Source organism: Trichosurus vulpecula, chromosome 9 (genome assembly GCF_011100635.1).
Source record: "Trichosurus vulpecula isolate mTriVul1 chromosome 9, mTriVul1.pri, whole genome shotgun sequence".
Classification (NCBI taxonomy): domain Eukaryota; kingdom Metazoa; phylum Chordata; class Mammalia; order Diprotodontia; family Phalangeridae; genus Trichosurus; species Trichosurus vulpecula.
Genome location: NC_050581.1, coordinates 3,485,175 through 3,501,757, shown reverse-complemented (window position 1 = coordinate 3,501,757; position 16,583 = coordinate 3,485,175). Strand labels below are relative to the sequence as shown.

The 16,583-nt window shown below is 53.8% G+C and overlaps 2 protein-coding genes across 2 annotated transcripts in view; one reads left to right on the top strand and one right to left on the bottom strand.

Moving 5' to 3' along the window:
• Positions 1–16,583, top strand: part of LOC118831522 (coronin-7-like) — a 105,750-nt gene that overhangs the window by 57,177 nt on the left and 31,990 nt on the right. The window lies entirely within an intron of this gene.
• On the bottom strand, positions 43–15,178 carry VASN (vasorin). Its single transcript, XM_036738892.1, has 2 exons — positions 15,011–15,178; positions 43–2,895 (listed from the first exon to the last, which is right to left on the bottom strand). Exon 2 carries the CDS (start codon positions 2,884–2,886, stop codon positions 862–864), a length of 2,025 nt encoding a protein of 674 aa, XP_036594787.1. The 5' UTR covers positions 2,887–2,895; positions 15,011–15,178; the 3' UTR covers positions 43–861.

The following is a 16,583-nucleotide window of genomic DNA, read 5'->3' as shown; positions in this document are numbered from 1 at the left end:
CCCCCACAATTTACCCCCATACAACATGGAGCCGACTCCATGGACTGATGTCTGATTTTATTTCATTTATTTATTTTTATTACAAAAGGCTTTCGTGTCATCTCTGTCTTACAAAAACCAAAGTCCTTGCCTCTGGGTTCGAAAAGTGCTTTCCCAGAAGAAATGGGAAAGAATATGATATAAATATTTTTCCAAAAAAAAAGTCTTAGTCTTCTTTCCAGTTTCTTTTGTTCTTTTGCTTCCTTGAGGCTGAGGCTGGAGAATCAGCACCCTTGAGGGGCGTCTTCCCCGCCTGGACCCTGCTCACCTCCCGAAAGGTTTCCTTCATTTTTTGTACCCTCCCCTCCCCTTAAGACCTCTCAAGGGGAAGGGAGTTGGCAGGAGCTGCCCCAGAGAAGCTCACGCCTGTGTTACCAGCACACAGGGGCCACCCACGGGCCCTCCCCACCCCAGGAGGCTTCCAGATGTGAGAGGGAGGGAGTACAGAGGAGGGCAAGGCAGTATGTGTGGCTCCAGGAGATTGCACCTTGCAGGGGATGGATGGGGCAGGGGGTGCGGAGCTGGGATCAGACAATCCGAAGAGTTGGAGGTGATCTTAAAGACGATCAAGTCCAACCCCCTCATTTTACAGGTGAGGGAACTGAGGCCCAGAGAGAGTCACATGATTAGTGGCAGAGCCAGGACTAACATCCAGGAGCTCCTAACTCCCAGCCCTGGGCCCTTCTCACTACCTACAGCTGCCTGCCACACTGACCTTAAAACCTTCATGGTTGGGGATAATGAAACAAAACTCTGGGTGGTTCAGCAAGGCTGCCAGAGAAGGCTGTTGGAACCTGGTGGCTCCCTTGACCCAGTCAGGATTCAAAAGTAGGAGGGCTTGGGAACAGGGCCTCTGTTGTTACTGCCAGCAGCATAGTGCATGAGTGGTACTTCGCACTCAGAGCCAGCTGACGGCACCCCAACGCACTCTGGCAGCTTGGGGCTTGCATCCTCCAATGGGGCCTTCACCCCCCCCAGTTCCATAGGCCCCGTCTCAGCACCCAGCTGGCCTCGCCCTTTGTCCTGGGCATTCCTTCGACGTAAGCAGTACATTGCTCCTGCCACAGCCAGCACCCCGAGGAGCAGGGCCGCCAGTGCAGGCACAATCATGAGTGGCAGGTTGCCTTCCTTGGTCTGTGTGACAGGGGCATGGTTATAGCGAACAGACGGGGAAGTTCGGGCCTCTCCGCAGGCTTCCTCACTATCAGGTCCCCGAGCCCCACCCAGGGGCCCGATACAGATGGAATAGGTAGCATTGGGCCGAAGCTGTGTGACCGTATAATCGGATAGTGTGGCAGGAAGGCTCAGGGTCACTGGCCTTTTGTCAGGGCCGGAGAGGTTTCGGTAGGTCAAGCGAATACCCTTGAGCTGGGCCTTGCTCTGGGTGTAATTCTTGAGCTTTACCCTCAAGGAGGTTGCGCTCACCTGCTCGATACTAAGCTGGGACACCCGAGTTGACAATCTAGTGGGTGGTGGCGGTGGCAGGGTGGGCTGCTTGGTCTTCACCTCACAATACAGACCTGAGAAGCCCTCAGGGCATAAGCACTCAAGGTGATGCCAGGCATTGAGCCGGCAGGTGCCACCATTGAGACAGGTGTGTGCAGGGCAGTCCTTCAGCTGGGGACCAGTGCTGCCGGTCGGGGCTGTGACAGAGAGCAGGCTGGGGCCGTCTCCACTGGACGGAGCCACGGTGGGAGCCTGGGTGCTGGGCTCTGCTGGGGCTTGGCTGGTGAGGGGGAGGGTTGGCCAGGGGGTGGAGGGCCGGGCAGTAGTGGCAGTGGTTGTGGTAGCAGGGCAGCCAAAGTCCGCATAGTCAAGATGCTGGAGAAGCTTCCCCGCATTCTTGGGGGGGAAGTGGCACCTTGTCTCATCAGAGCTCCATATCATCACCCGGCTTTCTCTGGCCCACTGCCCAAACCAGCTCAGCTGGCATACACAGTTGAAGGGATTCCGGGCAGCCGTGACCTCTCGGAGACGGGGGAACCGGCTGAAGAAGTCCCGAGGGAGGCCCTGCAGGCTCAGGTTGCTGAGGTCCAACACCTGCAGGTTTGCCAAACCTTCTAGGTCATCAGGTAGCAGTTGGGTGATGCGAGTATTCCCTGCAAGATTGAGGCGGGTGAGACCTCGGAGCCCCCGAAGCACAGCAGGAGCCCCCTCCAGCTGGTTCTCAGAGATGTCAAGCTCATGTAAGTTCCGCAGACCCAGGAACAGCTCTTCGTCCAGCCGGCTCAGCCCCAGCCCGGCCAACTTTAACGATTCTATGTTGCTCATTGCAAAGGTGCCCGCTTCCAGGGCTGGGATACGGTTGTGGCTGAGGTCCAGCAAGAGCAGGCGAGGCAGGTGCAATGGGGGCAGCACCTGGAGCCGATTGTCTTCCAGCTTCAATTCTAGGAGGCTCTCCAGAGTGTCGAAGGCATCTGCCTGGATATGATGGATGCGGTTGTGGGACAGGTAGAGGCGCTCAAGCAGGCGAAGGCCCCGGAAGGTCTCGTTAGTGATCTCCTGCAGCTGATTGGAAGACAGGTCCAAGTTGCTGAGGTTGGCCAGTGGCTGAAAGACTCCCCCCTGGAGGGTAGCGATCTGGTTCTGTGACAAGTCAAGGAGCTGCAGGGCTGGGAGGCCCACAAAGCTTCCCGAGTCTAGTGTGGTGATACCATTCTCAAAGACATACAGGTCAGCTGTGTCTGGGGGCACATCACTAGGGACCGTGGTGCCCTTCCGGGCAATGCAGAAGACAGTCTGTGGCTGGTTGCATTGGCAGCCTAAGGGGCATCCTTGCACCTGTGGCCCTTGGCAAAGAAGCAGTAGCAGCAGTAGCAGCAGGATCTTCCTTAACCTGGCAGTCATGGTTTGGCCCTGGGGTGAGAGACAGAACAAGAACTGGTGAGATGATGCCCCTCCTTTAGAGCAAGCTTCACCCACCCTACTCCATCCTAGGCAAGCGAGGATCAATCCTGCCCTCAGAAATTGCCAATAACAGACACCCTGCAGCCACCATCAGCCAATGGATGGTTCTGGCCGGTCCTCACTTTTTCCTGTTCTCTGACCTAAATCTTCCCTTAACTTAGAAGGCTGGTTCCCTGGGGCTTAGGTCCTGTGGAAGTAGCTAAGAAGGCAAATGGCTCCCAGCATACCTTTCAGGAACACCTAGTTGGACCTCTCTTTGCTTCCAAATCACAGACATATACACTCATACTCACGCTCTGTAAGTTTAAATTCTCAGCCCAAAAAGAGACATTCCACAGACAGACTTCCTTGTCCTCTTTTATGGTGAAACTCCAGCAGAGAGAGAAGACCTCTTTCTCTGAGGAGAGCCCCTCATGATGTTGGGGTTACCTCATCTGAATCAATGCACACAGTTGCCACTGTGAATAGCCGACTGAACTCGGGAGACAAGGGGAAGCCCGAGGTGCTGGTCAGGAAAGAATCTGAAGAGCAGCAGCTGCCTATCCCATTTACTTTTCTCCTTTGCTCTCCTCCTTCCCCAAGAGCACGAGGAAAGACCGCAGCTGGAAAGACTTCACATGGAAACTATTGGGATCAGTGTTTTTCCACTTGTTAAGTCAGCAACCTGCCACCAGGATGTGACTGCCAGGCCTTTCACCTAGACCCCAAGCTAGTTTATAGGGGGTGGGGTTGGGAGATGGAGAGCTGATTTCTTTTCCCCCTTCCTACACTTTATATCCAAGTTTTTCCATACTTGGGGGTGACCACATTGCTATTCAAGGAATGATGACAGGAAGAGAGCCCTAGCCAAAGGAGACTAGCTTTCCGAATGTCCCTTCTGTTCCCGCCCTTCCTCCACCCCTCCATGTCTCCCGCTTCATCTCAGAGGTTCTGAGTGTAGAATTGGAAGCAGACCTGGTATAGAATCTCCTGGGAAAGACCCCATCCTTCTTGTCAGCTCTGGGGCTCTGGCTCTCGAAGGCACTGATATCGTGGGACCACCTGAACACCTTGTGGCCTCTCCTGTGTATCCCCCACAAACTCCTGGCTGTCTCACTCTGTTTTCTCAAATTCAGAATATAGTACCTTATCTAAGAGTTCCCCTGCATTTAGACTCAGATTACATTGCATTTATTTATCTGTATATCTGGAGCATCCCCACAGTAGACCATAAGGTTCTCAAAGGCAGAGACTGTTCCATTTTTGCCCTTGTACACAGTAAACATTAAGTAGCATCTGTTCAGCCAAGGGCCAGCACTTTAGGATCCTTCTTCCCTGACCCAGTACAGGTCACATCTCCTCCGAAGCCCAACACGATATCTCATTGAGAAACACCAGAAGTAGGTGGTCCGAGTTATGTGCCCTTCTCCTGCAGCTCCAGTGCTATGGGATCCACAGAGCCAAGCCAGGGGCCAAACACTCCCTTTTCTCTGGGCCTATAAGAACACCTGAGTTGTGGCCCCCTAGGCAGCCTGAACAGAGGATGTAGCTTTATGAGAGGCCCAGGGTCAGCAGCCACGCTTTTTCTCCTCCTTCCAAAATCGTTACATAAATGCGAGGGCTGAGGCTGGTGTTGTCTTTGGGTGTGCCAGGGACAGTAGATTGAGCACTTGGCAAAAGGGAAATCCTTGCCTCCGCTGGCTGGGTGGTTCACTCCCACTCTGAGCTCTGAACACCCCCCTTCTCCCAAAGCCTTAGACCTTCCCCCATCAGAGGGTCTGGTGAAATAGCCCCAGATTCTGACTTTGTGTTCTGGGTCCAGAATAACATAGGAGACTGCACAGATGGATGGTAAACAGGGAGCTGGAGCACATTGGTGGTTTAGGAACCAGGCAGCATCTTTATTTTGGCCTCTCTGAAATGTGGTCAATTTATCTATACCTGTGCTTGGACGGGTCCGATTGCCCGAGTCTATGAAAAGAAAAAACTCATCAGATCTACTTCCTTGTCCCAGGTCACCCCACGCCCAAGCAGTGACCTTAGAGATGCCTACTTAAACTGCATGGATGCTTTTGTCAGCCATTAGCCCCTCTCCACCACTGCCCGTCTCTGTGCTATCTCGACTCTTCTGTGGGTCTTGCTCCACATGCTTCTCTGCTCCTAAAAGCAGAGACTTTATGAGAAGACTAACTAGGCAGCTAGGACTCCATGGCCCAGCCTCCAGCTCTGATTCTCTGACCCAGGACGTGGCATAGCCTCTATGGTCTTTAAGTCTGTAAAGTGTTGCCCACAGAGCTTCACCCTGTGAGTTCCATCACGAGGCTAGAGTCAAGAGTGACTTCAAGCCTTCACTGCCAAGGTGCCATCCAACCTCCCCTTACCATCATGGCTTCTTTCCAGGTTGATGGGGGCTTTGAGGAGAGAGTAGAATGGACTGGAAAGAATTAACAGGTTTGACCTGCTATGGGGAGAAAGAGACAACACAGCCAGGACCACACCATCTCTTCCCTCACTTTTATCCTTTGTCAACAGAGATGTCAGGGAGACTGGCCCCTGCTTGGTAGCCTCTGGTCCCATCAGCTGTTCTGCCCTTTGAGTGACCAGTAAAGTAAATCAGCCTTCTTGTCCTTACCAGCAAGAGCTTAGTCCCTGGAGCTAATGCCTCTGCCTCGAGCACTTAGGGCCAGGCTTGGGGCAAAGGCATTAGAGCTGAGTAGTGGCCTTCCTGTCAAGCCTGGAGGGACTTCCGCCTAGGACACTGGCACAGCTTTCCCTCCTGGCCCTCCTCCCACTTCAGGCCTAGGGATATGATGGGTCACTTCACCTGCTGGGGGGCTTTTACTGCTTCACCCTCACCCCCCAGCCTTGCCTGCCAGTCTTTACTCGCCTAAAGCAAATGCCCTGGGCACCAGCAGCATGACATGGCAGTGTCCCCTAGCCTGAAAATCAAAAGACCTGAGTTGTAGTCTAGGTTCAGCTCTGATGTGTCTTGGAAAAGTCACTTCCCTGTGGATCACAGATTCCTCATCCATAAACAGGATTACATAATTTTTTAAAGTCATTTCCAAATCAAATATTCTGTGACTGGATGCCATGTGCCTCAGGGCTGGGCTATACTTGATTTTGGCTTCTTGCCCCCTTCCAGTCTCTTGGCAGTTAATTGGGTCTGATGATCTACCCTGCGGCGCCCCCCCCCCATCTCTTCTTTCTCTCCTCCTTCCTGGACTTGTCTCTAGTCCCTTACTCCTCCCCTTGCCCCCAATTCCCTCCACTGAGTCAGAAGATGCCTGGGTGTGGCTTGGGCTCCAGATGTCAGCCATCCAGGCCCCCCACCCTCAACCGCCTATCTCCTGCCGTTCTTGGATCCCTGGGTTGGAGTTCCATGTGTCCTAACAGCATCACAACCAGCGTTTAGGAAGGAAACACCCATTCTTTGGGTCTTGTCAAATGTTCCCTTCTTTACTGCTCAGGTCTCAACTCTCGATCTGATCTTAGTGGCCTACACCTGGTCTGCAGAGGTAGAGGGTGGGGTAGGAAGTGCCTTTGTCTGGACTGAGTTAGGGCCTCTCAACAGGAAAACTCAGGAGTCGATGATTTAGTTCAGTTCATCTGTCTTTTAGCTCCTTTAATAAGCAAAATAATTAAAGGGGGAGCCGGGGATTTGTCCAGAGTGGGCATCTGGCTGACAGGTAATAAGCTTTGGAATGTGTGGCTGGAGGTGGTGGGGGCAAGGGACGGAGCCAAGGAATATCCTGAGCAGAAAGGAAAAATGGCAGTCGGTTCTTTCCCAAGAGGCTGTTTTCTTTTCTTTGGTTGGAGCTCTCCCATCAGCCCCAAGGGTAATAGTAGTATACAATGCACTTTTCATACTTTGTCTTTAGTCTCTAAAGTAGATAAGGCAAATATCACCCGCCCCACTTTCTCAGACAGTTTTGGTAACGTAGAGGCCTCGTCTTCTGACTCCAAAGCCACTCCACCAGAGTTCTAGAGCGGGACAAAAAGAGGAAGATGGCTAGCCCCGATGACGAGGTCAGAGTGTGCGAGACTGTAGTTGAAAGCCATGTGAAACCATGCCTGGCCCCAGCTGCAAAGGAGGGGCAGAACAGTCGCAATGGGCTGGAGTCCCTGCTGGGTCCCCCGGGGGCCCACCTTGGGAGGAGCAGCTGGGGTTAATTCCCTGCCTCTGCAGGCCCCACCTGGAGACTCCAGTCATGCTGACCTGCTGCTGACAGTTATATAGGTCTTCACAGAATAAAGGGTTCTTTACATACAAAATTCATTTGGTGCTTGAAACGGGGAGATTCTTTTCCCCATTTTGTGGGCAAAGGAACTGAGATTCAGGCTGCATTGGTTAAAACTGACACAGCCAGGAATTTGGGAGCATTAGGGCTTGAACTCAAGTCTCTGGCATCTTTGCAGCATACCAGAATACCTCGCTAAGACATTAACTCTTCTACCTCACACTGCCAAGCCTGCTGCCAGAGCTCAGGGATCCCTCCTTGGTCCTCCTGACATTTGTGAGAGCAAACAGGTAGTAGAGAGGCAGACGACTCATCTGTATGGCTAGGTCACGGGGAGCAGAGAGAAGTGTGAAGGCCCTAGGAGGCCTGGGTTCGAATCCTGCCTCTGACACCATGTTTACTTGGTCAGGGTAATTCAGGACTCCCCGGCCCAGTTTCCTTCTCCATCAGATGCCAGTATTAATCCCTGCCTTGAGTATCCTGCAGGCCAAATGAGAAGGGCTCTTTGCAGTTTTGCAGTGGACATTTAAAAGTGTTGTATAGATCTGTGGTGTTACTGTTCTTTGTGTGGGTCCAGCGTATAGTATTCTGTGTGTGCACACTTGGCGCGCGTGCGCGCGAGCACACACACACTTAGGCTATAAGCAATCCGTTTGCCCCTGGCTGCGTTCATAGCTGCTCAGACAGAACCTAGGAGTCTGGTGCTTTGATATTAGATACTCTAACCTGGGGCCAGTTTAGGGGGAGTTGGGGGGAATGACAGACTCTGGCTCTCTCCTAGAAAGAGGGGGAGGGGATGGGGAAGGCCGAGGCTTTGGAGATGGTTGCTGTGGGGACCCAACCAAGTCCTGATTTAGCCTGATTTTTACCTCTGCTCTTCTCCCCATCCCCCCAGTCTCGCCTTAAAGAGCCAGGTTTGTCTTCTCATGAAAACCCAGCTCCCAGAAGCCCAGCCTGGATTCGGGAATCCAGAAGGAGCCAGGGCACTGAGTTCTGAGGGTACAGAGAGTGGTAGAGTAGGTTGAGTGTTCACAGCACCATGCTAGGACCATGGTCAGAATTGGGGGAGGTGCTGCACCCTCTCCCCCCACCCCCGAATCTCCACGAGTACCCAGGCCTTCAAACCCTGGACAGATAGCCCTGGGGTGTCAAGAGCTTCATTCTGCTCACTTCCACAGGGCTGTCTGGAGCCAACCGGCTCAGGGGATATGGCCCAAGGCATCAGTTGCTCTGGGTGACCCCCATGCTGGGTGGATCCCGTCTCTGACATGAGGTGGAGTGCGAGTGAGAGGGGAGGCCCTCCAAGAGATGATTCAAGATGGGGGGCTGATGAGGGGGTGGAGCGGGGGTTGAGCTGTCCTTTGGACAGGCCATTCCAACCCATGACCTCAGGGCCCATGGGAGGGGATGAATAACACCAAGGAAATGCCTCATCTCTTTTCTTGGGAACCTTCAGTACACCCCAGCCCCAGCTTATACACACTCACCCCTGTGCCAGACACAGGCCCAAGGACTCTGGCGCTCACATCCCTGTCCTCTAGCTCACCCCACACACACACACCTCCTCCCTTAACCACACACCCCTGTGAGCAACATCAGTCCCTGTAATTCACACTCTTCCTGTTTTGCATACACCCTGTCCTTCCTCAATTTCCCCTGTCACACACACACACCCTTTGTACTCCATACACAAAGACCCCCTGTGCTGCAGCCCCTTCTTCCCTTGCCTCTTCTCCTTGGCAGGGGTTAAGGAAGATAGAGAACATGGCTTAAAAGAAGAGAAAGATGGGACCAAGGATGTAGGAATTAGGGGGCCAATTGTGTTAACCCCCAGAATTCTGTCCAAGAAAACACCATTCCTTCTGGAGAAATAAGCCTATTTGAGAGGCTGCCTGATAAAAGGTATCTCACAGGCTCTCCTCTCCCAGGACCTTCAACTGAACAATTTCCACCCCATCTCCTGTTTCTGTGGACTGGCTCACAGTGGTGACTACTTGCCCTGTTCAGCTTGGCTGGTACAAACACCCTAGGCCAAGGTCACCAGGGGGCTTTGTCCCCATTGAATTTCTAGACCCCTCCCTCTCTACCTCAGGGCACAGGCAGGGAGCCAGGACACCCAGGCTTGGGTTTTGCTGATGTGTCTCCATCCTGGGCTGAGACAGCACCACACCTCTTTCCAGCCCAGTGATGGGTCACCTCTATCCAGTGTGGGTAGGAACGAGAAGACAGAGAGAACTAGAGTCCTAGCTGCTATTCCTGAAGAGCTACAGTGTCCCAGGGTCTCCAAGACTGGCTTAGCAATTAAAATCGTGAGTTGCTGGGCTCTCTTTGACCCCAAGGCCAAGGGAAAATGTAGGTGGCTTTGACTCTCTCCAGAGCAGCTGCTTGTACCCCACCTAGACTGATGTCCAGATTTGTGAGTACCATCCCTTGGGATCTCGAAAACTGCCTGAAGGCTGGAACGATAGCTTCTGTGGAGGTCCACAGGCAGACTGAACTAAAGAGAAGCGGTCATCCTGCTACCAGACACCATCCCCCTCAATCTCAGAGGGCACTCTGACCTCTCCTAAGGAGCAGGTTAAGTGGTTGGGGGAGAAATACCGGTGGCCTGTGTTGTCATTGCCACCCCACCTCCAGTTTGTCCTGCCACATAGGGCAGAGACACCAGCCTTGCCCAGAAGTGCATACCAAGGTGTTTAGTGACTTGACAGCCACCAAACCTGTTGGCCCGGGGTAGGGGAGTTGAGTGACTAGGGCTAATCATTATCCTCAGGAGGGCACCTGAGGGCAGGATGCCCTAGGCTGGCTGATGGCCTGAGTCCTCACATCTTGATCCCTCTGTTTGGGGAGGCGACTGCAGGTATCCCTTAGAGATTTTACAGGGTCTGGGCGAGCTCTGTTATCCACACAGATGGGCGAGGGCTGAGGTGAAGAGGCCACAAAGCAACAGATATTTCCAGTAGCCTTTTTATTGGGTTTTGGAATGCACCGTCTGAGGCTGGCCTCGTTCCTGGCGGAAGAACGACATTCTTTATCGTCCCCAGCTTTTCCTGTGTGCCCTCCCCCTTAATCAACTCCAGTGAGAGGTGACGGGGAGTCACTAACATTCCCCAGCCCCAACCCAGTAGTTAAGCACCTTTGGGAGGGTGAGGCTGGGGGTGCGTCTGCTCCCCCTCTAGCCTAGCCAGTCCAAGACCTGCAATTAACCCTGAGTTGGCACCACAGCAGACCTGACTCATGAAGGGCGGACATGCACTTGAGCCAGAAGGTGGTTAAAAAAGACACCTCTCTCTGAATCTTAGGCCCCAAGTAGCCCTGGGATTGGTGGGTGGAGGGGCATAAATGGTGGGTATGCCAGGGACCCAGACGGCTACAACTCCCCCATGGGCAGGCCTCTAGTCTCACAATTATCATCAAAGTCTCTGTCTGGGGTTTGGGATTCTTTGGGGCCTTCGGGTGGTTAAGTCGTATTGTTCCCCTTCCTCCTGACCACCACATACACACACTGTGGTCTCCCTGGCCCTACAGCTCATTTCATGTCTTAGGAGCCGGGAGACATAAAGGAAGCCACCAAGTCCACAGAGGGAAACAGCACCAGATCCCTGCCTTAGAACCAGCCCTTCCTCTGAACTGAGTCTCTCCTTTCTGACCCCCAGCTTGAGCCCCTCCTTTTTTCAAGCAGCAAACATGTCCCATTCTGCTCCTATATCAGAACAGAATTTATTTACAGAGGAGGAGGTCAGTAGCTGCCCCCCTGTCTATCCCCTCTCTCCTCAGGAACTAGCCCCTTCTATTTAATTAAATCTCTAAGGCAGCCTCAAAGGAATGCTTCTGGCTTATTGCATTCCCTTGGGAACGGTCTGCCAGGACGTCCCCACCACCACCTGGGCCAGCACCCAGTGTTGATTCTCTCCAGCCCCCTCTCCAGAGTTCTCCGTCTCAGACTGAGCTTCCTGCAGCCAGAGGAGCTGCCACAGGACCTCTCACCCACCCCAGGTGCCTGGAATGAGGAAAACTCGCTGGCCAGGCCTGCTTAGAGGAAAAGCAATCCGGCTGTCTCAGGAATGTGGAAGCTGATAAAAAGGAGGGCTGAGCTTTGGAGCTCCTCCCTCTGCCTTTTCCTTAAGCCTCCCCCCACGGATGCACTCTTGAACAGTCACGTGCACCCCAGACACAGGCCCACGCGCCGAAGCACACCCACTACTAGGCCACGCTCCCTCCTCCAGACACACGCACACAAACACAGCCGCCCCCTTTCTCCAGAAACTCATTCGAATTCCTATGTGATGAGGGGAGCGGGTTTTCTTGGCAGCACCACCCCTCTGGCTCCCCAGCTGTAAGAGGCAGGAGCTATGCTCCTGGGTGCAGGGTGAGGGGTTCCTGAGAGCAGCCCAGCAGAGCTTAAGCTCGGGTGGGCATGGATGGCACACTTACACTGGGGGCCCCAGGTAGAGGCTAGTCCAAGAACTGACTGGTCAGAGAAAGACTAAGGGAATAAAACTACCTTTCCTTCCCATTCTCCAGGCAAGTCTCAGTGCCCAGGAAAGACATGATAGAGAGCCTCTCTCCCAGGCATCCTCATTGCTCTCTTGTCTTCGCAACATGGGGGTACTATTTCCCTCCTGGTTCCTGGAAGCTCATCTTCCCTTGGCTGTTGGGCTCAAGGAAAGAGGCATGACCTCCCCAGGGCCTCACCCATCCCCTCCTAGAGTAAAATAATTCCAAGGCCTCCTAGATCCCTGCTCCTCGGCCATTCCTGGGGGCTGGTAAACTTCTTCGAGGAGCCTAATTGTAGACACAGCCAAGAACCCGGAGATGAGAGAGTGAATAAGGACTGTAACCATATGGTGGCCATAATTAAGCTGCTGCGTGTTACCAGTAATAGCAAGACTGGTTGTGATTTATCACAGGCTATCAAAAATACAGAATGGACTCCTTTGTAAAGTAGTGAGTTCCCCATCACTAGAGGTCTTCGAGCAAAGGCTGGATGACCAGTTATCCAGGATATTTCTCAGATGTGGATTAGACTACATGGCCTCTGAAAGGCCCTCCAACTCTGAGATTCTCAGCATTGGATCCTGAGATCTGAGATTTAGAGTCCAAAGACATCTTAGAGATCTTTTACCCTAGCCCTGCCCCTGCATTTTACAGACGAGAAAACTGAGGCCCAGGGAAGTGAAGGGACTTGTCCGTTGTCATACAGTGGCAGAGCTGGGATTCAAACCCATGTCATTTGATTCTAGATCCAGAGCTCCTTCCACTGCCCCACACCACCTCCCTCTGATGGAGGTCAAGAGCCAGGCTCTTGGTGAGGAGGGACCCTGAACAGTGCTCCCGGGTGCCTTGCTGCATCTGTCTGGTACTCTGACAGGGACTGATACAAGACTTGTCCTTCCCAGCCCAGGAGCTCAGCATGGCCTTAGCCCAAAGACCCCTGAGCCCTCCCGGTACTACTCCCTAGGTCAGGAATTTTGCTTCAGGCATCAGCTGGGGTTTCTACCTCCTACCACCTTCACGGTTCACTGAAATGGCTCTTTGAGCCTCAGTTTCTCCATCTGTGAAATGACGGAGGTAGCCCAGATGACCTCTGAGGTTTCTTTCAGGACTGAATCATCTCATCCATTCTATACCTCCTCCTTCAGGGGCCACATGGCAAACATTCTAGGACTTTTCTTCCCTCTCACCCTCCAGGTCAGGGTTTCCTCTCTGCCACTGCTGCTCCCGCTCCAAGTTCCACGAGCTTTTATACTAGGGTGTATTCAGGTAATGGACCAAGGGCATCAGACACCTCCAAATTACCCTGTCTGGCCAGTGCTTGGGCTCCCTAGCCCCACACATTCCAGGCCCCCACGCTCACAGCCTGGCACGCACATGCACCCACATCCCTCTTTCCCTCCCTCCCAGGCCCTCCAAGCCAGATAATACTCTGGAGGGAGTCCAGCCGGGCTGCTTATTAACAGAACCCTCTTCCTGCCTCTGACACTCTGTTTACAGAATCTCCAGGGTCTAACTCGACAAAGGGAGAAGAAAATAAACAAGGCAGGAGGATGGGGGCTGCTTCCCTGTCCCTGGCCAACCAGCACCTCTGCTACTATCCCTTATCCTCCCCTCCCCCAGCCAGCCCTACTGGGCCCTCCAAACATCTCCTCTCTTAGCATAGCATTCAGCCCTCAGCACTCCTGAGCTGTAGGGGCCAATACAGGCCACTTCTTATTGCTTCTTGCCTTTTGTAATGGTGCTCCTCCAATGGGCACTGAGTGCTCCAGGAAGAGCACTTCTTGTGTCTGTATTCTCCCGAGGACTTCCTCCTCACCCACATCCCCAAGCACACTTGGACAGGCTGTTGTGTTTGGCCACCCACTCCTGAAGAAGGAGCCAGTACGTCATAGAACAGGGAATGTTAAAGCCAGAGAAATATCTAAAAGATCACAAAGTTTTAACTCCCCCCTCATTTTTACGGAAGAGAAAATTGACTTTCCTAAGGGTGGAGTGACTCACCTAAGGTCACCAAGCTGAACTGAAAACTAGAACTTTGGAAGACCCCAAGAAAGGCAACAGGAATATTAATGCCTCCCTCTGTTGGAACTGCTTGACAGAGAGAAACCACAGAACCAAGAAACCCTGGTGCTGCAGAGAGCTGAGTGACTCCCAGAATTGCAACCATTAATAATTAGAGAGAAAGGCACATAGTTCCTGTTTCGGGAATGGAGCTGTTGGGGCCATTCAGCAACAGCCAAGACAGTTGGATCTTATCAGGGTTTCGGTGGTGGCTCTGATGGGGACAAGTGATAAGGAGACTGGACCGGGTCATTAAGTCTGAAACCTGGAATTCATACACTTCTCAGAGACCCCTGAGGCTCTTCCTTCGCAGAAGTGGAAAGGTTGGGGTGGAGCACTCCCCAGTACCGATCCAGATTTACAAGCTCTAAGGCCATTCGGTGGGCCCCGCGGGAGGAGGCGGAGCTGCCAAAAGGCCAAGGCCATCGCCAGACCGAGCCCCACACTGCTGAGATGGGGACCAGCATTGGGGGCCGAGGATGTGTGTGACTACTCTCGGGAGATAGACCTGGAGAGCTGAATTATAAAAGGCACTGCCCTCAGATCGTCGGTCTGACCCAAACTCCCAAGGAGTACCCGCCACCCCCACTACACCTAGAGGGAACCTGGACAGGGGGAGTAAAGGGAGACACACTTCCTGGCCATCTCAGTAGGCTTTAATTCATAAAACTGGCGGAAGCCTACAGGAACAGTTGGTGGCAGGGTGCGGGGCAGTGGTGTTTATTTTGTCTGCCTACGTGTGCGCAGTATATACACAGTACACACATGCACATCCTTGGGACAGAGCGGAGCTCAGGAGCGGCGCGTCGGTCAGTGCCCTGTGAGGAGCCTAGAAGTGTGTAAAGCAGTGAGGAAGTCTAGAAGGAAAGAAAGGCTTTTACGATGATTGAGCCTGGAGAGGGAGAGGGAGAGAGAGAGAGAGAGAGAGTGAGTGAGTGTGTGTGTGTGTGTGTGTGTCTTCTCTAAGGGTAAGGCCAGTGTGTAAAAATACAGTTCTGCATAAGCCCTCCAAGTTTGTTGCGAGAGGTCTCGGAGTGTCCAGGTAGAGGGGGTGTCTCTGTGTCTGTGTCTGTGTCTGTGTCCGTGTCCGTGTCCGCGCGCGCGCGTGCGTAATTTACCCCGTTTCTGGCTAAATCTCCAGTTTCTTGGAGCCTGCCCAGTCCGCGGGCTGTGTCAGCAGGATTTGGCGCTGCGCTGCGCTGCGCTCCGCTCCCCGACCCGACCCTCCCCTCCCCTCCCCGGCCGCCCCGGGCAGCCCCCGGCCCCTCTGCAGGGCTCGCACTCACCGGCGCAGGATCGGGGGGCTCGGCGGAGGGGCGGAGGATCGCGGCCGGCCGGGCGGCGCTTCAGTCCATCCCCGCCGCGGGCCGGGGAGCGGGGCTCCGGAGCGGAGAAGCCGGGGCTCCGGAGCCGGGTCTTCCGTCTCCCCGCCCCCTGACTCGGGCTCTGTGGGCGCTGGCAGGGGCCGATTGAGGCCTTAAGAAGGGAGAGGGCGGAGCCGCGGCTGTGGGCCGGCTCCCCATTGGCGGAGGGGAAGGAGGGCGGTGGGGAGGAGAGACCGAGCGCGGATCGCGGTACCTGGGGGGAGAGGGGGGCGCGGGCAGCCCCGGCTGCCTCCTCTGCTTCCTCGCCCGTCTCTGCAGCCCGCCCGGGGCCCTTTGGGCCAGAGGGAAACAGGCGGGGACAGGAGGCAGGGTGCTGCTGGTGGTGGTCCCTGCGTGCAGGAAGGCGGCCGACTTTTCCCCTAAAACGCTTCCACATGTTTTGTGGTTGCCGGTGAGGTAAAGGAGAGCTGAGCATTCCGTCCCTTGCCCTGCCGCCGATTCCCCAGGATTCTTGTTTAGCGGGGCAGGCCCTCTCTCTGGGCCTCGGTTTACTCGTCTTTCAAATGAAAGACTTGGACTGGACTGTCCCCCCGGGCCAGTGGCGCTCAGTGGTTCGACGGGCTTGGGATTGTCTCCGCCGTTTTACAGATGCGGTGGCGTGCACAGTATTTAGGGGTAAATTTGGAATTAGAAGCTGATGAGATGCAGGGAAAGGGTTCGGTCTGCCATATTCAAGGGGATGTTGGGGATCCTGCTGGAAGCCTCATTATAGGACGGAGCCAGGCCCTCCATCTAGTAGCCCCCGAGGGGCCCGGATCAGTCCAGAAATTCCCAGCCCCAAGGATTCCTGGAAAATGTATCATTTCTGCTCTCTTCCTTTCTGTCTCCTCCCCGGGGCTTTGAATCACCAACTCCTATCCTGGGAAGTGGAGTTAGTTTGGAAACCACCAAGGAAACCTGGAGGTGAAACAAAACTGGGGTCTTAAGAACCACAATTTCTCCATAGACATCACTGGTAAAGGCCTCCTTCCTAGGAATCTGACCCTTCACCTTTTTCTGCAGACGTGTCTAAGGGTTGTGCTTGGACCAGTGCTTTTCCCCTACCTTACCCCTCACTTCCCCCAGAGGGACTGGAATGCAGGTCAGCACGCACTTGGGAGATTTCAAATGCCTTTTTTTAAATTGGTCCCAGATAGGCAGTCTGGACATGATAGAGACAGCACAGTGTGGTTGAAGGAGCCCTGGATTACAATCAGACAGGGTTGCAGTCCCAATTCCAACCCAGCTCTGTGTCCTTAGGCAAACTGCTTCAGTTCCTTCATCTGAAGAGGAGGGCAGCGATACCACCTACCTCCCGACCTTATTGTGAGAAAGCTGCTTTGTGAATGGTAAAGCATTACATAAGTTAGTAGGAACAGTAATAATCTTGGGGCCAGGTTATTTAGCATAACCTGTCAGACCTACTTAGCACAGGCTCTTCTCACCTTAACTCGCCCCCACGACTCTTCTGAGATCCTACTTATTCCTCCATTTT

Excerpts from the sequence above, each read along its gene's own strand:
- VASN (XM_036738892.1), bottom strand. The coding sequence starts at position 2,886 with ATGACTGCCAGGTTAAGGAAGATCCTGCTGCTACTGCTGCTACTGCTT.